This window comes from Prunus mume, linkage group LG6, assembly GCF_029339155.1.
Source record: "Prunus mume cultivar Tortuosa linkage group LG6, ASM2933915v1, whole genome shotgun sequence".
NCBI lineage: Eukaryota > Viridiplantae > Streptophyta > Magnoliopsida > Rosales > Rosaceae > Prunus > Prunus mume.
This window is the reverse complement of record NC_142703.1, coordinates 14,978,246-15,002,489: the sequence shown is the minus strand read 5'-3', so window position 1 is coordinate 15,002,489 and position 24,244 is coordinate 14,978,246. Positions and strand designations below refer to the sequence as shown.

Sequence of the window (24,244 nt, the reverse complement as noted above, 5' to 3'; positions counted from 1 at the left end):
CTTCACTTATTGCTGAATTGATCGTCACTAGCTTCTTACAAAGCACCAACCCATGTCCCCCAAACCTTTGATAGACTTTCTTCTTTCTTTCTTTTGCAATGACGTTATCTGTCATACACGCATTGTGAGACCTTTATCCCACAAGGAAGATGTCACCATGCAACTAGTTCTTAGCCTATATTACAAGAAAACAACCATGCCAGCAAGCAGTGGCGGAGCCAGGAATCATACCACAAGGGGTCATAGTGTAAAAGTCCAAATAAAAATTTAGGATTGAAAAACATATTGAAAATGAAATCATAGTACTTTCATTCATAATTCATAACGGAAATAATATTACAAGCTATAATTGTCCACGACGAGGTTTCATATTTTGAAAACGAAGCATTATAGCTTCATTTTCAATACAAGCAAAAATATCTCTCTCAATATAAACAAGCAAGCTATCACTCAACCATTGATCTCCCATTTTGTTCCTAAGTGGACCCTTAACAATATTCATGACAGAAAATGCCCTCTCCACTGAAGCAGTTGCAACCGGTAAAACTAAAGACAATGTAATGAGCAAATATACATAATTGAATACTTGATGCATCCTTGTCTCCACCATTTTTTTTGCAAGATCACCAATCCCTTGCAATTGAGAGAAATCACCCATGGAACGCACATAATGAATATAAATCTCAAGTTGATCTTCAAGTGCCAAACGATCCTCATCCGAAAAGTCTTGAGGATAAAATTGAGCAAGACGAAGTAACTTTGATTTATCAAAAGCTACAAATGAATCTTTCGGACTCAAACATGCCAAACAAATAAGCAACTCGGTATTTACCTCATTAAAGCGATCCTCTAACTCCGTAATTTGCTCATCAATGACATAAATAAATAGCTCCACACGATAATGATGTCGATTTGTCTTTATTGGAGCATTACGCCTTGACCTCCCTGGAAGTATAAATGCATCTTCCATGTTAGGAACATAAATATGATGTTTTTCACAAAAAGAAGATACTTCATCAACTAATGCATCGAACCCATTATTCCTCATCCAATGTAGCTTTTCCTTGCATGATTTCACTAAAGCCATTGCATTAACAATTTCTTGATCTTTCCTTTGCAATGCTTGTGACAAATCATTTGTGAGTCCCAATATGACCTTCATCAAGAAAAGGTGAAACACAAACTCAAAACTCCGTATTTCTCTCATTAACTTATTTGCTTCACCCGCACTTTCATTGGGATTATCATCAATAACCATTTGAAGCACATGAACCACAGATGAAAACATAGAAATGATGCTAATCAAGGTACCATAGTGTGAGTTCCATCGTGTGTCACCGGCACGTTTGAGACTTGTTTCTTGATTTAAGCCTCGCCCCGTTATAAGACAATCATTTTCAAAAGCTATCACAAGCTCTTCTTGAAGTTGCCCTCTAAGTAAATCACGCCGCTTACAAGATGCTCCAACATGATTAACCACACTATTAGCCGTTGCAAAAAAAGAGGCAATGTCTATATTCTTCTTTGCTACGGCAACAAGAGCTAGTTGAAGTTGATGAGCAAAGCAATGAACATAATATGCACAAGGTTGTTCTCTCAATATCTTTGTTTTAAGGCCATTCAACTCACCTCTCATATTGCTAGCACCATCATAACCTTGTCCTCGTAGCTTGGAAATGCTCAAACCGTTGTGAGAAAAGAATGTGTCAATAGCATCCTTTAGTGAACTTGAAGTAGTGTCGGTAACATGTTGGATACCCACAAATCTTTCAATTACATGCCCGGAGTCATCCACATAACGCAACACCATAGCCATTTGCTCTTTCACCGATACATCACGTGCTTCATCCACCAATATTGAAAAGAATCTATCTTTTAGACCATCCATGATAGCATCAAGTGTTTCAAGGGCACATGAATTCACAATTTCTTTTTGAATGCAAGGAGCTAGTAATTTGAGATTCCCCGGAGCATTTTCCATCACAACTTCTTTAACTTTATCATCATTATCTGCAAGGAATTGTAATAGCTCCAAGTAATTTCCCCTATTACTTGAAGTGGCACTTTCATCATGGCCACGAAAAGCAAGACCTTGTCGCAATAAAAACTTAGTGCACTTGATTGATGCTATCAAACATGTGCGATAAGCCTTACGAGCTTGGTCAGAGTGTTTGCTCACTGCCGTTTCAATATGTGTAGCTTGATTCATCAAATTTGTAGCAGCTTCTCTAGCCTTATTATGAACACTCCCAACCGGTCCAACATGCATCTTAAATCTTTCTCTCCCTTTCTTCCAATTCTTAAATCCATCTCCAGTGAAAGCTTCACTACCCACTTGTTCAAAATTGGTTTTAAAGAGATAGCAATAGAGACAAAATGCCGCATCTTTAGATATACTATACTCCAACCAATCAAACTCATCAAACCATTGGGGAATGAAGCGTCGATTAATTCCCGACATATTAGTTATCGGGAAATTATGACCTCTAGGTTGACAAGGTCCTTTTTGTAGATATGATCTTCGGACCTCATCTCTCATATTAGCATCATAATCTATCATTCGAGTTCTTAATCCAGGATCCGCTTGAAGATTACCCAAAACACCATCTGACTGACTTTGTCTTGAACTTGGAGTTCTTGAACTACCAACAGTATTTGAACTATCAACATTATTCGAACTACCGGAACCCGATGATGACTTTCTCTTAAAAAACCGTTCCATAATACTTCTACATATACAAAATATTCAAAATAAATACTCACAATTTAAACAAACCATCAACATAATAAAAATAAACATGAATTGGATATTCAATTAAATTAAATATATTCTACATATACAAAAACTTGCAAAATAAAACTCACAATTTAAACTAACCATCAACATAATCAAAATAAACATGAATTGGATTTCAATTAAATTAAATATATTCTACATATACAAAAACTTGCAAAATAAAACTCACAATATAAACAAACCATCAATATAATCAAATAAATATGAATTGGATTTCAATTAAATTAAATATATTCTACATATACAAAAACTTGCAAAATAAAACTCACAATATAAACAAACCATCAATATAATCAAATAAATATGAATTGAATTTCAATTAAATTAAATATATTCTACATATACAAAATAATGAAAATAAAAACTCACAATATAATCAAACTACCAATATAATCAAAATAAACATGAATTATGTTTCAATTAAATTAAATATATCATATATAGGGTTTAGAACTTACTTGAATTGTGAAATTTCACAATGAAAATTAGCAAATATAAAGAGAGAAGCTGGCGGCACCACCACCACAGCGACGACGACGGCAGCAGAAAGACACCTCAATGGCGGCAGCAAGGGAGGAGATGGAGTTGAAGGCTTGGGGGGGATTGAGTTTGGAACTTAGGGTTGGAGGAGGAGAAAACAAAAGAAATTTGGGGTTTTTGAATGAAAGAATCGATTCTGAGTCTGTGGAGATAAGGAGAGGCTGAAGGGATACGCTGGGCATTATTTTTGTTCAGACTGGGCCAAAACGACGTCGTTTTGGCTCATTTAAAACATTCCCAAACGACGCTGCGTTTTGCCCAGTTGTTTTAAAAAAGAACGGCCCTCGCCTCCTTCTTCTTTTCTTCCTTCTTCTTTAGCATTCAGTCGAGCACTTCTGTGCGGCTCAAGAGGTCGCGCCAGACTCCAAGGGACCTCCAAGGCTATTTCCATGGCTTCCAAGAGGTCGTCCACCACGACCCACTCTCGCCAGCAAGCAAATATCTTAAGATTAGCTCAGAATCTTATACCAAAACAAGCAAAAAAACTAAATTGTAAGTTGTAACGAGGATAGCACTATTTTGTTGTTCTCAGTCAATAACAATGATACTTAGAAAAGTTATTAGCTATGAATAGAAAATTATTATCCTTATTGTATGAGAGTTTCTTTTCAAAACAAAATTAGCAAAGAAAGGGAGAGATTTTAATCCCATTTTAAAATGTCAATTTGTGGGTTTTGAGCAAACCAAAGTCCTAATTAGAAACTTTAAAATTACCAACATGTCAACAAGTAGTAGACACATGTGTGTGATGTGAAACACCATTTCAGTTTCGGCCAGAAGATTCACCCCCATCATAAATAAATAAAATTAAATATCTTGGTACCCCAAAATCTTAGTGCTCTCCAACCAGATAGATACCCAAAACAAAAACAAACAAAAGCCTCTATTGAAATCCCAAAACCCACACTACCAGCCACTTACCCCACACTTCACATCATTTCTTTCATAAAAAAGCTCAAAACCATCTCTCTTTCAAAAAAAACTCAAAACACAAACTCAAAACATAAAGCTATGGCTCTGCACAACCTCAAGCTCCTCCCCTGCTTCCTCCTTCCTCTCATTTCCCTCCTCTCCAATCACATCACTCCAGCTCAAGCCCTCACTGCACCTTCAGACATCTCAGCCCTCAAGGCCTTCAAAGCCTCAATCAAAGCCTCCTCAATCCCGCCATGGTCTTGCTTGGCCTCCTGGGACTTCACCACAGACCCATGCGCCCTCCCTCGCCGAACCCACTTCACATGCGGGTTAACGTGCTCGCCCGACTCGACCAGGGTCACCCAGATCACCCTTGACCCGGCTGCTTACTCGGGCACACTCACCCCGCTAATTTCTCAGCTCACCCAACTCTCCACCCTCGACCTCTCTGAAAACTCCTTCTCCGGCCCCATCCCATCTTCCATTTCCTCTCTCTCCAAGCTCCAGAGTTTAACTCTCCGATCCAACTCGTTCTCTGGCTCTCTCCCTCCCTCCATAACCACCCTCAAATCCCTCGAATCGTTGGACATTTCGCACAATTTCTTATCTGGGTTCCTCCCAAACGCCATGAATTCGCTGCCCAATTTGAGAAGGCTCGATCTGAGCTTCAACAAGCTGGCTGGATCACTTCCAAAATTGCCCCCCAACTTGCTGGAACTCGCTCTAAAGCGCAATTCTTTATCCGGGTCGGTTCCAAAATCAGCTTTTACTGGGTTGACTCAGTTGGAAGTGGTCGAACTCAGTGAAAACTCGTTCTCCGGCACCTTACAATCCTGGTTCTTTCTCCTCCCCTCGCTCCAGCAAGTCGATTTGGCCAATAACAGCCTGACAGGTGTCGAGATCCCGAAGCCCGCGGGTAATGGCGGAGGCGAGCTCGTGGCCGTCGATTTGGGATTTAACAGAATCGAAGGGTACCCGCCAGTGAATTTCGCGGGCTATCCTGTGCTGTCGTCACTGTCGCTTCGTTACAACCGGCTACGTGGCAGGATCCCATTGGAGTACGGGCGTAAAAAGTCGTTGAAGAGGTTGTATTTGGACGGAAACTTCCTGATTGGACAGCCGCCGGCGGGATTGGTGACCAACGGTGTCTCCGGTAGCTTAGGGGATAATTGTCTGCAGGCGTGCCCAGCTTCTTCAAATCTGTGCCTGCCTTCGCAGAAACCAAACGCCATTTGCAAGCAAGCGTATGGTGGAGGGAAAGGAAAAGGAAAACCGAGGTCTTGATGACTCGAAAGTTGGAGCGTCAGATTGTTTTGTCGGTCGAATATTATTATTATTTTCAAAAGGTTAATAAGCAAAAATGTATAATGCTTTTTGTATAGTGTAACATAATTATACATATATATTAATGTAGGCCCTCCGATCTTATCATGTATTAATGATAATCCCAGCGTTTTTCTTAAGTTACATGCTTCCATATGAAATACTCATTATCGTACGTTCTCATAACATAAATTTATATTGGATTTATCACTCTAAAATGGATTTATGATGGTGTAGTTATTCTAATGCAAGCAAATGAAGTCTTAGCTCAGCCGGTAGAGCACACGGCTTTTAACCGTGTGGTCGATTCCCACAGAAGGCGATTTTTCTTTTTATTTAAGTTTTAAGTTGATTGATTTTTTCTTTTTTTTTATTATACGACAAATTTAGAAGTCTTTTAAATTGTTTTCATGTTTCCTTGATTTTATGACTAAGTTAGAAACATCTAAATCTAAAACTATGTACATCAATCCAAAACTTAACAATCATGTCATGTTTGACTTATTAATGGACATTTAAACTTAAGATCTCTTCAAATACTGTGAAATAGAAACATTGCTAAGCTTGCGCTAATTATTCATATTCTGTTAAAAGATAAAAAAGAAAAAACAAGTCTTGTGTTGATGTGTAATCAAATCAAATAAAGTTACACGTAAAAGTAAAGTAATTGACCCTAAACCTAACTTGACATCTACAGCTACAAGCACGTGAAGTTTAGGGTTTTGTATTATTATACTTGAATCTAAATTAGCAACTTTTAATTTAAATTGTTCTTTATGGCTGCATTTTCACAGAGAAGATGCGTATCGAGAGAGAGAGAGAGAGAGAGAGAGGCAGTTGAACTTGAAATTGAATGAGCTTTGGATCCTTCGTTACAGAAACTGCAACTGGCTTCTGGCACTGTCGGGGATGACTGGCCATTTTGTTGGAGAATAATCCCGGGCGTTACGTAATATTATAGGAATTAATTCACTTTTCCCCAAAACAATTATAAATTAAAAAATATAAAAAAACGTTTCTGTTTTATGTTTGGACTAAACCTATCGGTGAGCTGTAAACGAGAAAAGTCGTCAAAAGTTGCTCACTGTTTTTCTATTCCAAGATTTGATTTTTCTTTGCTTACATGATTGGGATTTGGATTGGACTTTTTTTCTTTTTTTACTTTCACCGTAATGTAGTTCATGTTTTTACTCAAATTCTGTATTCCATGGTAAAACAGTTAATCCTCAAATTGACAGTAAGATGGAATTGTTTATTTAGACTATTGCAAACCACTATACATCAAATCCATTTATCATGTAAGCAAGGCTCATTATGTATTTTGAAAGTACAATGATAGGGTACAAATTTATCATTAAAATAAAGCTCTCATCACAATCATCCTTATGCTACCAAATTCATCATTTATTCTTTTAAATATTTTTTTATTGAAAACTTTTTTTATTGAGAATGGCGATAGCATACTAAACTTACATACACTACACAAGTCTAGGACTGAACAGAACCTCTCCTAAAGGAACAGTTGCTCCAAACTACTAAACTAGTTTTGCTTAGTATTTTGGGAGTTTCACTAAAACACCCAAAATGGGGGTTGAAATTATAAAAAAACCCAAGCACTATTTAAACATATAAACACACTCAAAACTCATCATTATACACACTCAAAACCCATGTATAAACACACCCAAAAAGTTGACTTTGGGGTTGATTTTGGGTGTGTTTCTATGTTTAAATAGTGCTTGGGTTTTTTTATAAATACATGTCTAGGATTGGGTTTATTTATAAATTTGTATAGTATTTTTTGGTTGAGGGATGCATTTAGGGACTTACAATGGACTAGTTAAGCCTAATTATCTTCATAATGATAGGTGTCATTCTAAATTATTGGTTTCCATTACATATAATAATTTAAAATTATTTGATGATTCACAGACGCATACATAAATTATTGGTTTGGTGTCTATGTGCGACAATATATAGTACTAGGTACTGATGGCTCCTTCAAACTTGTTCCAAATTTCTCAAATAAAAGATTAAAAGGTTCAAGGGCAACCATGCCCCATAAAGTAATGGACAAATTGTTCACTCGCTTTCAAGTGTCCTATGAGTTAACTGTTCTGAGAGGGGCCAACAGGAAAAAAGAGAATAAGACTTTGGAACATCACTATTTTCTCTCTGAGCAAGTCCTAAACTCAAATGTCTTGGAGTCGAAATCTGCTACATTAGATCATATTAAGTTTATTAGTGATTATACGTATACATTCGAGATTTGTTCTAAAATCTTTACAATATTTTAAATATAAAAAAAATACAAATCAATATTAGAAAAAGGAAAAATCAAGGGAGACTTTTGAAAAACACAAAGAGAGAGAAAATTTGTAAAAGAAGCCAAAATAGAAAAATTGCTTTATTTATTTTTGGATTTCTAAGAAATCCTTTACATTTATGTCTTTGATTTGAAAGTTGAGAGGTTTTTTTGTCTTTTTGAACAAGCTTTGGCTTTTTCCAAAAGTGAAATTTTTTTGGCTAAAACCTAAATTTACTAAAAATTCAAACGTAGGACTTCATGCTTTTAACCATTTGAGCTACAAGCTCCTTACCCAATTTAAAAATTTTGAAAAAATATATATATATTGCATTATATGTGTATATATGTGGAGACAGGTCATTGCACCTAACCAGTTGTGTATCATTCACAATATAGAATAAAGCAGGGGGACCTGTAGGTAGGTACCTTTCAATTTATTTGGAATAGTGCTAAACTTGATTACATTGGTAGCTGTAAGAGGTGAAAGAACTTTTATAGGCACATAAAGGAAGAGGAATTTATGTACCTCTATAATGATGGTTGATGTAGAATATATGGCTGAGACGGTAGAAGAGGAGTTGGAGCGTCGCGCGTGTAAAGGCAAAATTGGCAAGTTACAAGTTTGGGCCCCAAGCTCCGATTTATGGGCAAAACCGGCAAATTACAAGTAAAACTCATTTCTTTGCTATGATGTATGAGCTTTTTCAGGCATTCGAGATCGTTTAGTAGCCTAAAAGGCCTTTTAATATTTTACTAGTTAATGAAAACTTTTGTTAATTTTCCATTTTAATTCCCTTTGGAATCCTAGGGTTTTCAGGCTTTAGTTCTCTTAGACTAATCGTTTGATTGCCTTATTACATTGTCACTCTTCGTCAATGGGGTAGTGCGATGCTATCCATTTCATTTTTCGTCATGCTATGCAAATTTTCACAAGTATCTTTATGAATTCAATGCATTTATCTACTTGTTTTCCAACCAAAAAACATACATAAGTACTTACCAAAAACATATATATTTTTCTAAATTAAAATATGAACATTTTAGACCATCTCCAATGTTGGGGTTTTCGACCCACTCTTTGAGTTTTTGGCCTGAAAGTTCTCTCCAATTCGGGTATAGGAAGGTGCCAAAGGATTGGTACAGTAGTGGTCCAAGTTCAAGTGTTTTTATTTAAACTAACGCTTATTTCCAATTCGATAGCCTAGGTTAAATCTAAATAAATTCAACGGCCTAAATTTAAATTTTTCGTTCAGAATATTATTATTAATTAATCCAAATCGTATCCAACCTCAAAAATCATTCCCCATACTAGTTTTGGAATAAAATATGCATGACTTAAGGACCTCTCGATGCATGCAAATCACAATGAAGCAACCCCATGCTAATGCCATGAGGAGATACATTTTAACAAGCTCATTTGAAGCATACAACTAATTAGTGACACAATGGATCCCAACTTTAATTTTCCTCAGGTAAGCATTTTTGCACTCCATAAGCTTTATCTTGTAATTCATTAATTTTGTTACTACTAATTAAATTCTAATTTTCTTTTTCTATGTTTATATGCTCAACGTACGTATGCGTTTTTCATATATTAACAAAATGATTGATATATTTGATAGAACATGACGATCAACGTCCTATGGAGAGGAGGAATATACAGTGGCCAGATTCCCGTCCCAGCAAGAATTTTCGAAGTGAAACTATTCATTTGCGACGTGCTTCACCTCCCAATCCGACCAGACAAGCAAGACCTGACATGGGGAATGCAATTCCTAAGGGATGAACTGACTCTGCAAGACTATCAAATTCCTCCCTATGGTACCCTTATTGTCCTTCAAAAAATTAGAGTCACGATCTACGACCAAGAGGGTGGTGGGTTTTATTATGAGTACATAGTTTATGATGGTATTTCTGGGCGTGAGTTGAAGGCGAAACTTCACACAGATTTAGGTGTTGTTGTCGAAAATAAGGTACTCCGAATGGGGAATACTGATCTTAATGATCATGCTCTACTGTGGGTTGCTGGAGTTGAGGATGGAGCTACGTTATATCTCGTTGAGTGTCATATTGGGTAAGTTAGTGCGACGATAAAGGAGACTTGAAAAATCCTACAAGAGTTCAATTTAGACAAAAATAAATTGGATAGGTTATAATTAATTTAGTCTTTGGATAATCAAAATAAATATGTATCTGTTGGATGATGCATATATGATATATGCAATAAAGAATTGTCTGTTTGGGTGAAAAATGGCAGTTCTTAAATTTTCAAATCATTTTGTTCCTATAATGTTAATGCATGAAACCAACAGCACCTTCATATTTTATTGGAAGGCTGTTTGGAAACAATGATGGCTTGTATTGAGCCACTTACATATCATGGCTTGTATCGAACTATTTACACCAACAATAAGTTATTGGAAATCTGTTCGGAAACAAGTGCAGTTCCATGAAGTATTTGTCATTAATTTCTCTTAGACCTATATTTTTTCGCCCATGAGCCTTCAAAGAGGGCAGGAACTGGAGAAAGAAGAATTAATGTTTTGGGCCTAAAAAAATATTTCAACCCACGCGAATGGCCTAGGTAAATCAAAGAGAACGAACTCTTCGAATCTAGAGAAGGTTTGCCTCACTGAGGGAGCAAACGGAAAGAAGCTTGCTTACTTAGTGCTTGCGTTTTGAAAGGAACAAGCCCGATCCAAAAGGAGATAAGGCCATCTCCAGTCATAGGGCTAAATGTAGTCCAATGTTAAAAATTTAGCCCTCCAAAATACTAATTTTTTAAAAAATAGTGCTGGGGTAAATTTTTCCATCTCTAGCTATGCATGGCTATATTTTAGGGTCCTTCATATTTTATTATTTTGAGAAAACATATGGTACAACACTCATACATTCCACAACTATATATTGTTTAATTTAATTAAACTACTATTTAGAGACAATATTCCATATATGTGACCACATTTAAAAAAATAAAAAGAAAAAAAGGGGTTTCAATAGTCTGATCTCCAACAGTCATGACCAAGAATTTTTTATAATTTTTTTTAAACAACACTTGAAAACATTTAAAAAGCTGATCACATTAAATAAATAAAATATATATATATATAAATACAAATTTATAAATAAACTCAATCCTAGACATGTATTTATAAAAAAACCCAAGTACTATTTAAACATAGAAACACACCCAAAGTCAACTTTTTGGGTGTGTTTATAAATGGGTTTTGAGTGTGTGTAATGATGGGTTTTGGGTGTGTTTATAAAGTGTTTTGGGTGTTGGGTTTTTTTATAATTTTAATCTCCATTTTGGGTGTTTTAGTGAAACTCCCAAAAAAAAAAAGAATGGATTTCAATGGTCTGACCTCCAATGGTCATGACCAATAATTTTTTATACTTTTTTCTTAAACAACACGAATTGAAACTTTTAAAAAGGCTTTTAAAAATATATATGCTTTAATGTTAGTTGTTGAAATGCAAATGCATGGGGCCCACAAAAAAATTGGCCTAGGCTAAAGTTAGGCTACATTTGGCTTGGAGGCTAAAGGGCCAAATGTAACCCTCCAAATTTGATCAAAATTTTGTTTAGCCCATGGTGAAGATGGGTTTTGCATTATTTTAGGGCTATATTTAGGATATAGCCCATGACTAGAGATGGCCTAAGTATGCTTTTGTAGACTAAGGAGTTGTTTGCCCAACCGAGAGAACAAACAACAAGGGCCAAATCCTTTGTGATCGTAGAAGTACTTGCCTCACTAAGAGAGCAAGATCCAGAGGCCAAACCGATCAAGGTCAGAGCTCTACCGCCTAAGTTGTTAGAAAGCAACCGAATGTCATATTTTCCACCGCCCATTTTGACCAATCGTGAGAGAGCGTAAAAAAATGCTATGGAGATTGATTGGATGGGTGTCAGAGCACGACCATAATTATTGTCTCGGCCGAAGAAATACAAAGTCTATAAATAAGAGCCTCATTCAACTGTGTAAAAGGTCTAGCACCAATCAAACAAATCAAGCTCAACTTATGCTCAAATGCACTCTCTAAACCTTTTATAATGTAATTAATAGTTTATAATGCTTATCCTGAGAATTTAGTGTAACTCTGTTTAAAACGAATTCAGAAACCGTTATGAGTTCTTGGGCATTCCCCATTTCGATAGTCCATTTATATCAACAACATTTTCTTTGTTTGTCGTTTACAAAGTCAATTCTTGAGCACAACCCAATCCATCCAGATTTCTTGGGATACCTGCATTTCTTAAGATATATGAAACCATTGAGCTACCGAGCCCAGTGCCACCACCAAGCTATAAGCTTGGTGACACCATCCAACCATGCGCTTGTTCTAAAAGCCTTGTGGTCGAGACTTAGAACTTGAAGACCGAGAATCTGTTCCTATCTCAATCACAATCACTCGAGAAGAAGTCAAGATCGGAGCGCAAAGCACTATTTCTTCGCTCAATTGTACCCACAACCACTTGTGACCGTGGTACTAGCACGCCACACATACACTAAAAAAGGACATCTTTATTACTTAATCTGCTCTGCCCCTCAATTATTTTATTCGAATAAATCTACCTAGCTGGCCGAAAAGATTCATACGGTCAACATTTTCATTGTTTCAAAATCTCAAACATTACTTTGAATCTGAGCATTGAAATTCAAGCTACGGAGCTTGATACTTTTAATGCACAAGATCAATGCCTAAGCAATTAAGTTGGGTTGACTTAATCATGTTTAGTCAAAAGTTTTCATTCTGAAATTAATTTTTCGTTAACTAGTTTTGGAACAAAATGTGCATGAGACTTAAAAGGACCCTTTCGATGCATGCAAATCGCATTGGACCAACCCCATATGCTAATGCCATGATGAGATGCATTTTAACAAGATCATTCCCCTTCGCACATTGAAGCATGCATAAAACTAACTAGTGGCACAATGTGGGAAGACTATGATCCCAACGAAATATTCGATTTTGATCCCTTCTACCATCCCGACTCCAATCCGCCTCCGGAGGTAAGCATTTTTGCACTCCATAACCCTTTTATCTTATAATAAATCATTCATTTGGGAATAATAATTAAATTATAGTCTTCTTTTTCTGAGTTTATATGCCTGCACAATTATATATATATATATATATATATATAACAAAATAATTGGTATTTGACAGACCTCGCTGATCACATTCGTATGGAGCGGAGGAGAATCCATTCTGCTGATTTCCCTCACTACAAAAATTATCGGCGTAAAACAACTTATTTTGGAAGTGCTTCGCATCCCATTCCCAGTAGACAGGCAAGAGCTCTCATGGGCAGGGCAATTCCTAAGGGATGAACTGACTCTACAAGACTATAACATTCCTTCTGAGACTTCAATTATTCTCCTCGAAAAAATTAAAGTCACGATCTACTTAGAGGCTGGTGACATTCAATATGAGTATGTCATCCACGATAGTACTACCATAGGTCAGTTGAAGGCAAAACTTCACGCAGAACATGACGTTGTCATCGAAAATAAGGTAATCCGAATGGGGAATGCTTATCTTCCTGATGATGCTCAATTGTTTGCTGTTGGAGTTGTGGAAGGAACTACGTTATACCTCGTTGAGCGTTTCAATGCGTAGGTGAGATGACATGCAGACCACCATTTCAATGGAACTTAGTTAACTTTGGCTTGCTGCAAAATCTTATGAGTTCACTAGTATACTAGATTATATAATTAGCTTATAAAGCATGAGCTATATTACAGTAGTTTAGACGAATAATAAATTCGCGATAGAGTATAATTAACTTAGCTTAACAGTATGGTGTTTGGAAATTTAAAATAAATGTGTATCTGTTGGATGATGAATATATGCAATAAAGATCTGTTTGGGTGAAAAATCTCTGTTCTTATAAATAATCAGCACATCACATGGCACGGTGAAAACAGAGAACAATTACTTTCCCATTCAAATCTTATATCCACCAGCCAAATATTCTAATTTCTCATATCTTAGTCATAACCTGAGTTTAATAAATTAATGTGCCTAAAAGAATTTATAATGTCATGGGAATTCGAACTTGAGACCTCTTGTATGCACCCCATTGACATAATATGGATATGAATAGCAATTACAAAATATTTTTCAAATGTTCATGTGGCTTCTAATTTATAATTATTAATTAATGTTAATAAAATAAGGAAAAAATTTGGCTCCTCAAAATAAATGGGGTTTTGACACGTGTCAAATTTCTTTGGAATTCCTTCAACATTTTTTTTTCTTTTGGAATTTAACAAGTGTCAAAATTCCATTTGTTCTGAGGATGTGCTCCTGCTCAATTTTAAAGAGACAAACTTTGCTCTAAGAGCATCTCCAAGGGAGATGTCAAATACCAAACATCAAATTTAAATTTGATGGCTGATGGCTGATGTGGCAATTTGACATTTACATAGTTTTACACTCCACCCGATATGTCAAATAAATAATTATTGTAACAGTCAAATCATTTAAGATAAAGAAGAAAAAAAATAAAATAAGAAGATAATAAATGAAAGTAAAAGCCAGCTGTCTTTTGACACATCGGTTGGAGATACTCTAAGTCTAAGTGCCTTGACAATTTCCTTCTTAAATCATTAATGATTCATGTTAAACTATTGGTTTATTTTAAGGGTATCACTCCCTTATCTCATTTTTCGTCCATCTCATTGGATTAATCTATTTGTTTCGTCTTTCTCATATCTCCGTTCTTGTGTTTCTTGTGTCTCAAGTGTCCCATGAGTTAAATGTTTTGAAAGGGGCCAATAGAAAAAGAGAATAAAAATAAGGAACACCAAATCAAATCATCACTATTCTGTCTGACGTACGTTCTCTCCTAAACCAGCCATGATGAATTATCAGCCAATATTATTTTAGGGTTGAAGGGGCACTATACATGACAAACATATATTGGGAGCAAGTTGTAAAGTCGGATGTCTTAGAGTCGAACTTTTATATACAAGTAGATAACGTTTGAGTTCACTTTATACGTATAGTTTGTTAATATGATTATACATATTGTTCGAGATTTGTTCTGAAATCTTATAATTCATGAACAAGTGAGTTCGGTGAGTTTCTCCTTCTTACAAAAATTTGAAAATAAAATGAGTCAGTTTGTAGTTTGCATTGCATGAGAGAAATTAAAGTTGGGTAACTTCATCATGTTCAGTCTAAAGTTTCATTCTGAAATTATTTTTTCGTTGACTAGTTTTGGAACAAAATATGCATGACTTAAAAGGACCATTCGATGCATGCAAATCACATTCGAACAACCAACCCCATGCTAATGCCATGAGGAGATACATTTTAACAAGCTGATCCCTCTCGCATTGAAGCATGCAACTAATTAATCAACGGCACAATGGATCCCGACTCTAATTTGCCTCCGGCGGCGGCGGTAAGCATTGTTCCACTCCATAAGCTTTATCCTGTAAATGATTCATTTGTGATTGCAAATTAAATTATAATATTCTTTTTCTAAGTTCATATGCATAATGCATGCACAGTTTCATTTATAACAAAATGAATGTTATTTGACAGAACATGCGGATCATAGTCTTATGGGAAGGAGCAATATCCACTCTGGAGATACCCGGCGATACACAAATTATGGAAGTGAAACTACTGATTCGGGAAGCGCTTCACATCCCAGTCCCAGCAGACAGGCAAGAGCTCTCATGGGAAGGGCAGTTCCTCAACGATGAACTGACTCTGCAAAACTATCACATTCCTCCTAATGCTTCCCTTACTCTCCTTACCAAAATTGAAGTCAAGATCTACTTGGAGTATAGTCGCTTTTATTATGTGTGTGTAGTCTATGATGGTGCTACCGTGGGGGAGTTGAAGGCCAAACTTGGCGCAGAACAAAGCATTGACTTTGAACACAAGGTACTCCGAATGAACGGTTTTGATCTTGATGATCATGCTCTTCTCTGGGCTGCCGGAGTTATGGAAGGAACTAAGTTACATCTCGTTGAGTATCAAAACCGTAGGTGAGATAAAATGGAAAAATAATTCAGCATTACAAGAGGACTTGGTTGGCTTGCTGAAAAATCTCATTAATTCACTATTATTATATTATAAGTTAGCTTAAGAATGATGGGCTATATATTTCAGTTTGGATAAAATAAATTCGACAAATTATAATTAATTTAGCCTGAGAAAGAATACACCGTTTGGGTGAAAATTTTCAGTTCTTAAATTTGTCACATCATTTTGTTCTTAATATTAATGCCTGCCCTTTTGTTTATTTTAATTTCTCATATCCTAGTCATAAACTAGGTCAAATAAATTAATGTGCCCAAAAGAATTCAAAATACCAACAACAACAAAAATTGGAGAGAGAGAAAATGACAGACAAAGTAAGGCGAAAGCATTTGGGTGAAACACACGCTCGAAATTATACGCTTCAGTCCTGGTTTTCAGACCCTATTAGGGTTTGGAATTCAAGCCCGATCCTTTTGTGCAGCTTAAAAAAAAAATTACAAGGTAAAAAGAAACAGTGAAACAAGATATAATTGATAGAATATGGATATGAATAGGAATTGCCGAATATTTTTCTAAAAGCCTTGTGGTCGAGGCCTAGAACTTGAAAACCGAGAATCTGTTCCTATCTTAATCACAATCACTCGAAAAGAAGTCAAGATCGTAGTGCAGAACACTATTTCTTCACTCAATTGTACCACTTGTGACCGTGGTACTAGCACGCCACACATACACACTAAAAAGGACATCTTTATTACTTAATCTGCTCGGCCCGTCAATTATTTTATTTGAATAAATCTACCTAGCTGGCCGAAAAGATTCATATGGTCAACATTTTCATTGTTTCAAAATCTCGAACATTACTTTGAATCTGAGCATATTGAAATTCAAGCTACGAAGCTTGATACTTTTACATGCACAAGATCAATGCCTAAGCTTGATACTTTTGATATGACTCCCAGCAATTAAGTTGGGTTGACTTAATCATGTTTAGTCAAAAGTTTTCATTCTGAAATTAATTTTTCGTTAACTAGTTTTGGAACAAAATGTGCATGAGACTTAAAAGGACCCTTTCGATGCATGCCTGCATGCAAATCGCATTGGACCAACCCCATATGCTAATGCCATGAGGAGATGCATTTTAACAAGATCATTCCCCTTCGCACATTGAAGCATGCATAAAACTAACTAGTGGCACAATGTGGGAAGACTATGATCCCAACGAAATATTCGATTTTGATCCCTTCTACCATCCCGACTCCAATCCGCCTCCGGAGGTAAGCATTTTTGCACTCCATAACCCTTTTATCTTATAATAAATCATTCATTTGGGAATAATAATTAAATTATAGTCTTCTTTTTCTGAGTTTATATGCATGCACAATTATATATATATATATATAACAAAATAATTGGTATTTGACAGACCTCGCTGATCACATTCGTATGGAGTGGAGGAGAATCCATTCTGCTGATTTCCCTCACTACAAAAATTATCAGCGTAAAACAACTTATTTTGGAAGTGCTTCGCATCCCATTCCCAGTAGACAGGCAAGAGCTCTCATGGGCAGGGCAATTCCTAAGGGATGAACTGACTCTACAAGACTATAACATTCCTCCTGAGACTTCAATTATTCTCCTCGAAAAAATTAAAGTCACGATCTACTTAGAGGCTGGTGACACTCAATATGAGTATGTCATTCACGATAGTACCACCATAGATCAGTTGAAGGCAAAACTTCACGCAGAACACGACGTTGTCATCGAAAATAAGGTACTCCGAATGGGGAATGCTTATCTTCCTGATGATGCTCAATTGTTTGCTGTTGGAGTTGTGGAAGGAACTACGTTATACCTCGTTGAGCGTTTCAATGCGTAGGTGAGATGATATGCGGACTTCACCATTTCAATGGAACTTGGTTAACTTTGGCTTGCTGCAAAATCTTATGAGTTCACTAGTACTAGATTATATAATTAGCTTATAAAGCATGAGCTACAGTAGTTTAGACGAAAAATAAATTTGTAAAATAAATTCGCTATAGAGTATAATTAACTTAGCTTAACAGTATGGTGTTTGGAAATTTAAAATAAATGTGTATCTGTTGGATGATGAATTAATATAAGCAATAAAGATCTGTTTGGGTGAAAAATCTCAGTTCTTAAATAATCAGCACATCACGGCACAGTGAAAACAGAGAACAATTACTTTCCCATTCAAATCTTATCCACCCGCCAATATTCTAATTTCTCATATCTTAGTCATAAGTTCATAACCTGAGTTTAATAAATTAATGTGCCTAAAAGAATATATGGTGTCATGGGAGTTCAAACTTGAGACCTCTTGCATGCACCCGACATAATATGGATATAAATAGCAGTTACAAAATATTTTTCAAATGTTTATGCGGCTTCCTTCTAATTTATAATTATTAATTAATGTTAATAAAATAAGAAAAAAATTTGGCTGCTTCAAACAAATGGGGTTTTGACATGTGTCAAATTCCTTTAATTTTTTCTTCTTTTGAATTCCTTCAACATTTGTGTCTTTTGGAATTTATCAAGTGTCAAAATTCCATTTGTTATGAGGATGTGCTCCTGCTCAATTTTAAAGAGCCAAACTTTGTTCTAAGTGCTTGACAATTTCCTTCTTAAATCATTAATGATTCATGTTAAACTATTGGTTTATTTTAAGGGTATCACTCCCTTATCTCAATTTTCGTCCATCTCGTTCGATTAATCTATTTGTTTCGTCTTTCTCATATCCATTCTTGTGTTTCGTGTGTCTCAAGTGTCCCATGAGTTAAATGTTTTGAAAGGGGCCAATAGAAAAAGAGAATAAAAATTAGGAACACCAAATCAGATCATCACTATTCTGTCTGACGTACGTTCTCTCCTAAACCAGCCATGATGAATTATCAGCCAATATTTTCTCTTTTATTTTAGGGTTGAAGGAGCACTATACATGATAAACATATATTGGAAGCAAGTTGTGTAAAGTCGGATGTCTTAGAGTCGAACTTTTATATACAAGTAGATATAACGTTTGAGTTTACTTTATACGTATAGTTTGTTAATATGATTATACATATTATTCGAGATTTGTTCTGACTGAAATCTTATAATTGATGAACGAGTGAGTTCGGTGAGTTTCTCCTTCTTACAAAAATTTGAAAATAAAATGAGTCAGTTTGTAGTTTGCAGTGCATGAGAGAAATTAAAGTTGGGTAACTTCATCATGTTCAGTCTAAAGTTTCATTCTGAAATTATTTTTTGTCAACTAGTTTTGGAACAAAATATGCATGACTTAAAAAGGACCGTTCGATGCATGCAAATCACATTAGACCAACCCCATGCTAATGACATGAGGAGATACATTTTAACAAGCTGATCCCTCTCGCATTGAAAGTATGCAACTAATCAGCGGCACAATGGATCTGGACTCTAATTTGCCTCCGGCGGTAAGTATTTTTCCACTCCATAAGCTTTATCCTGTACATGATTCATTTGGGATTGCAAATTAAATTCTAATGTTCTTTTTCTAAGTTTATATGCATAATGCATGCACAGTTTCATACATACCAAAATGAATGTTATTTGACAGAACATGCGGATCATAGTCTTATGGAGAGGAGCAATGTCCAGTCTGGAGATACCCGTAGCTACACGAATTATCGAAGTGAAAGTACTGATCTGTGAAGCGCTTCATGTCCCAGTCCCAGCAGACAGGCAAGAGCTCTCATGGGAAGGGCAGTTCCTCAAGGATGAACTGACTCTGCAAAACTATCACATTCCTCCTAATGCTTCCCTTACTGTCCTTACCAAAATTGAAGTCAAGATCTACTTGGAGTACAGTCGCTTTTATTATGTGTGTGTAGTCTATGATGGTAATACCGTGGGGGAGTTGAAGGCGAAACTTGGCGCAGAACAAAGCATTGACGACATTGAACACAAGGTACTCCGAATGAACGGTTTTGATCTTGATGATCATGCTCTTCTCTGGGCTGCCGGAGTTATGGAAGGAACTAAGTTACATCTCGTTAAGTATCAAAACCGTAGGTGAGATAAAATGGAAAAATAATTCAGCATTTCAAGAGGACTTGGTTGGCTTGCTGAAAAATCTTATTAATTCACTATTACTATATTTTAAATTAGCTTAAGAAGCAAGGGCTATATATTTCAGTTTGGATAAAATAAATTCGACAAATTATAATTAATTTAGCCTGAGAAGGAATAGTCTGTTTGGGTGAAAATTTTCAGTTCTTAAATTTGTCACATCATTTTGTTCTTAATGTTAATGCCTGCCCTTTTGTTTATTTTAATTTCTCATATTCTAGCCATAAACTGGGTTAAATAAATTAGTAAATTTGGCTTACACCCTTCAAATTCAATTTGCCGTACCTAAAACCTTTCACTTTTTGTTCCTATAAATAATACCCAATTTGTATAAGTAAAAACTCATGACTAGGATCCAACTCAGCAAGTTACCTAATTAAGCATAAAATCTGATTTATTGTACTTTTCAAATTCCAAAAATACCCCCAACTAAGCCATTATTGCATTTTGTATATTAATGTATGAATCAATATGGAAACAGTTTTTAATTGGATTGTATATAATGACAGATGTTGAATTTGGAAAGATCTCCAAATGGTTGTAATGGATGTAGGAATTAATTTTAAAACATTTTTAAAAAAATTTAACAATAAATTCAAATTTAGGTAATCGGTTTGTTTACTAAAATGTTTATGTTATTTTCTTTTTATGAATTATACATGACTAATAATCCACTTTATAATTGTTTATGAATAAAACTGTACATACTAATTATGTTGAAAAAATAATGTACCTATTACTTGTTTGTTTTATGAAAAATATAATTTACCTAGTATGAAAAGTGTACATAATTATCTATTTCAAATAATGTACCTATACACATTTATAGGTATATTGTAAAATAATTTACCTGTGGTTAAATAATGTACCTATATTTTATATAAATTATTGTGTACCTATTTTTAATTATGAAAAATATATGCAATTACAAAGTAACTGACTTTGTTTTTTTTTTTTTGGTAAATAATATACCTATATTTTATATGTATATATTTATATTATATTTTTCATAGGTACATTATTGGATATGTAATTTACAGATTTTTTGTTGTTGTTGTAATTTTAGGGGGCGAGATGTGTGAGGGAATGACAACTAAAAGAAATGGGGTGATTGATATGCTATTAATAGGGAGTATATTAATTACAATTATGACAGTTAATGAAATGCTTGAAATAAATTATAAATAAAATATGAAGTTTGGTGGCAATGATGTAAAAACATAGAAATACTACGACCTCTTATATCATACTAGTCGTTTAAATTTGAAATTGGGTTTTACACATAGATTTATAAAGTGATGGGTATATGTCTAGGAAATAGAAAATGTAGGGATCTATATTGGACAAGCCCTAAATAAATTAATGTGCCCAAAAGAATTCAAAATACCAACAAAAAAAAATTGCAGAGAGCGAGAAAATGACAGACAAAATAAGGCGAAAACATTTGGGTGAAACACACACTCGAAATTCTGCGTTTCAATCCTGGTTTTCAGACCCTATTAATTCGTAGTGTTCATGCAACTTCCTTCCACGAGAGGCCCTTGAGAAAAGTTTGATTAGAATTTTAAGAGGAAAACTCCAATTTTCTGAAATTTTGTAACTCGTGTAACATAAATTTTAGAGTAAATTGCCATTTTCTCTCTTAAATTATACCACAATTATCATTAGAGCAGCTCCATATCAAATCAAAAGGCCCCGCAAGTCCAATACACTCAATAAGACCACTTGCAGGGCAAGCTCTGGTCCCACCAGCCGGGCAAGCCAAGGGCAGATTTTTCCTGGGCTTCACGTCGTGATGGTGTTATCTAACGAGCAAAAAAATTCAAAAAAATTATAAAAAATTCAATTTTTAAAAAAATACCAAAAAATTATGGATATTTTCCCTATAAATACATAACAATTTTATTCACTTTCCCTATAAATACATAACAATTTTATATTTTGTTGCATACATATATTTTTTTTTGCCCTTGACTTGCCTTAGACTTTGCCCTCATGGGTGGAACCACAAATGCAAAGGCTTACACTATTCACGTGAATAGTTGCAGCCCTTACTTGCCCTTGCCTTAGACTTAGCCCTTGTGGGTGAAGATGCTCTTAGAAGTGAATTATACTTCTAGGCCCGGCTCAATGAGCAGGCTGGGGCCTTGACTTTTGAAACTTCAATCCTGCCCAACTCGAAAATTTAAAAAAAAAAAGTCCAAAAAGCTCGGCCTAATCCTAAAAATTACAAGTCAGTCCAATGACAAACCCTAATTCATTTCATTATGCACTCCAACATTTTAATGGATGGTTGCGGCATAGAAAAAGAGAATAAAAATTAGGAACACCAAATCAGATCATCACTATTCTGTCTGACGTACGTTCTCTCCTAAACCAGCCATGATGAAATATCAGCCAATATTTTCTCTTTTATTTTAGGGTTGAAGGGGCACTATACATGATAAACATTGGGAGCAAGTTGTAAAGTGTCGGATGTCTTAGAGTCGAACTTTTATATACAAGTAGATAACGTTTGAGTTTAGTTTATACGTATAGTGCTAATGATTATATGTATGTATTCGAGATTTGTTCTAAAGTCTTTTATTTGATGAATGAAAGTGAGTTTGTTGAGTTTCTCATCCTTTTCTTTACAACAATTTAAAAATAAAATGAGTGAGTTTGCACTTTGCACTTTGCAGTGCGTGTGAGCTGAGAAATAAAAGTTGGGTAACTTCATCATGTTCGGTCTAAAGTTTTCATTCCGAAATTATTTTTTCGTCAACTAGTTTTGGAACAAAATATGCATGACTTAAAAAGGACCGTTCGTTGCATGCAAATCACATTAGACCAACCCCATGCTAATGACATGAGGAGATACATTTTAACAAGCTGATCCCTCTCGCATTGAAAGTATGCAACTAATCAGCGGCACAATGGATCTGGACTCTAATTTGCCTCCGGCGGTAAGCATTTTTCCACTCCATAAGCTTTATCCTGTACATGATTCATTTGGGATTGCAAATTAAATTCTAATGTTCTTTTTCTAAGTTTATATGCATAATGCATGCACAGTTTCATACATACCAAAATGAATGTTATTTGACAGAACATGCGGATCATAGTCTTATGGAGAGGAGCAATGTCCAGTCTGGAGATACCCGTAGCTACACGAATTATCGAAGTGAAAGTACTAATCTGTGAAGCGCTTCATGTCCCAGTCCCAGCAGACAGGCAAGAGCTCTCATGGGAAGGGCAGTTCCTCAAGGATGAACTGACTCTGCAAAACTATCACATTCCTCCTAATGCTTCCCTTACTGTCCTTACCAAAATTGAAGTCAAGATCTACTTGGAGTACAGTCGCTTTTATTATGTGTGTGTAGTCTATGATGGTAATACCGTGGGGGAGTTGAAGGCGAAACTTGGCGCAGAACAAAGCATTGACGACATTGAACACAAGGTACTCCGAATGAACGGTTTTGATCTTGATGATCATGCTCTTCTCTGGGCTGCCGGAGTTATGGAAGGAACTAAGTTACATCTCGTTAAGTATCAAAACCGTAGGTGAGATAAAATGGAAAAATAATTCAGCATTTCAAGAGGACTTGGTTGGCTTGCTGAAAAATCTTATTAATTCACTATTATTATATTATAAGTTAGCTTAAGAATCATGGGCTATATATTTCAGTTTGGATAAAATAAATTCGACAAATTATAATTAATTTAGCCTGAGAAAGAATAGTCTGTTTGGGTGAAAATTTTCAGTTCTTAAATTTGTCACATCATTTTGTTCTTAATGTTAATGCCTGCCCTTTTGTTTATTTTAATTTCTCATATCCTAGTCATAAACTGGGTTAAATAAATTAATGTGCCCAAAAGAATTCAAAATACAAAAAATAAAAATACAAAAAATGAAGAGAGCGAGAAAATGACAGACAAAGTAAGGCGAAAGCATTTGGGTAAAACACACACTCGAAATTCTGCGCTTCAGTCCTGGTTTTCAGACCCTATTAGGGCTTGGAATTCAAGCCCGATCTTTTTGTGCAGCTAAAAATAAAAAAATACAAGGTAAAAAGAAACAATGAAACAAGATATAATTAACAGAATATGGATATGAATAGGAATTGCTGAATATTTTTCAAATAATGTGTTCATGCAACTTCCTTCCACGAGAGGCCCTTGAGAAAAGTTTGATTAGAATTTTAAGAGGAAAACTCCAATTTTCTGAAATTTGTAACTAGCGTAACATAAATTTTAGAATAAAA

The 24,244-nt window shown here is 35.4% G+C and overlaps 3 protein-coding genes and 1 long non-coding RNA gene across 4 annotated transcripts; 3 read left to right on the top strand and 1 right to left on the bottom strand.

Moving 5' to 3' along the window:
* Positions 1–285: 285 nt before the first annotated feature.
* On the bottom strand, positions 286–3,523 carry LOC107881847 (uncharacterized). Its single transcript, XM_089053763.1, has 2 exons — positions 3,256–3,523; positions 286–2,729 (listed from the first exon to the last, which is right to left on the bottom strand). The coding sequence occupies exon 2, from the start codon at positions 2,720–2,722 to the stop codon at positions 344–346; it is 2,379 nt and encodes a 792-aa protein (XP_088909889.1). The 5' UTR covers positions 2,723–2,729; positions 3,256–3,523; the 3' UTR covers positions 286–343.
* Positions 3,524–4,224: 701 nt separating this feature from the next.
* LOC103335140 (Leucine-rich repeat (LRR) family protein) lies at positions 4,225–5,715 on the top strand. Its single transcript, XM_008238142.3, has one exon. The coding sequence runs from the start codon at positions 4,349–4,351 to the stop codon at positions 5,534–5,536; it is 1,188 nt and encodes a 395-aa protein (XP_008236364.1). The 5' UTR covers positions 4,225–4,348; the 3' UTR covers positions 5,537–5,715.
* Positions 5,716–15,235: 9,520 nt separating this feature from the next.
* On the top strand, positions 15,236–16,104 carry LOC148916220 (uncharacterized). Its single transcript, XM_089054922.1, has 2 exons — positions 15,236–15,300; positions 15,444–16,104. The coding sequence occupies exons 1-2, from the start codon at positions 15,265–15,267 to the stop codon at positions 15,897–15,899; spliced, it is 492 nt and encodes a 163-aa protein (XP_088911048.1). The 5' UTR covers positions 15,236–15,264; the 3' UTR covers positions 15,900–16,104.
* Positions 16,105–19,298: 3,194 nt separating this feature from the next.
* On the top strand, positions 19,299–20,200 carry LOC148916219 (uncharacterized). The gene is made up of 2 exons (XR_016128070.1): positions 19,299–19,345; positions 19,489–20,200. It is a non-coding gene; the product is annotated as an uncharacterized LOC148916219 (long non-coding RNA).
* Positions 20,201–24,244: the final 4,044 nt, after the last annotated feature.

What these genes read in the sequence shown, in the direction of transcription:
- LOC107881847 (XM_089053763.1), bottom strand. Translation starts at nt 2,722, where the DNA reads ATGGAACGGTTTTTTAAGAGAAAGTCATCATCGGGTTCCGGTAGTTCG.
- LOC103335140 (XM_008238142.3), top strand. Translation starts at nt 4,349, where the DNA reads ATGGCTCTGCACAACCTCAAGCTCCTCCCCTGCTTCCTCCTTCCTCTC.
- LOC148916220 (XM_089054922.1), top strand. Translation starts at nt 15,265, where the DNA reads ATGGATCCCGACTCTAATTTGCCTCCGGCGGCGGCG. An exon ending in ATTTGCCTCCGGCGGCGGCG is followed by an intron (nt 15,301 to 15,443) that starts GTAAGCATTGTT and finishes GTTATTTGACAG; the next exon opens with AACATGCGGATCATAGTCTT.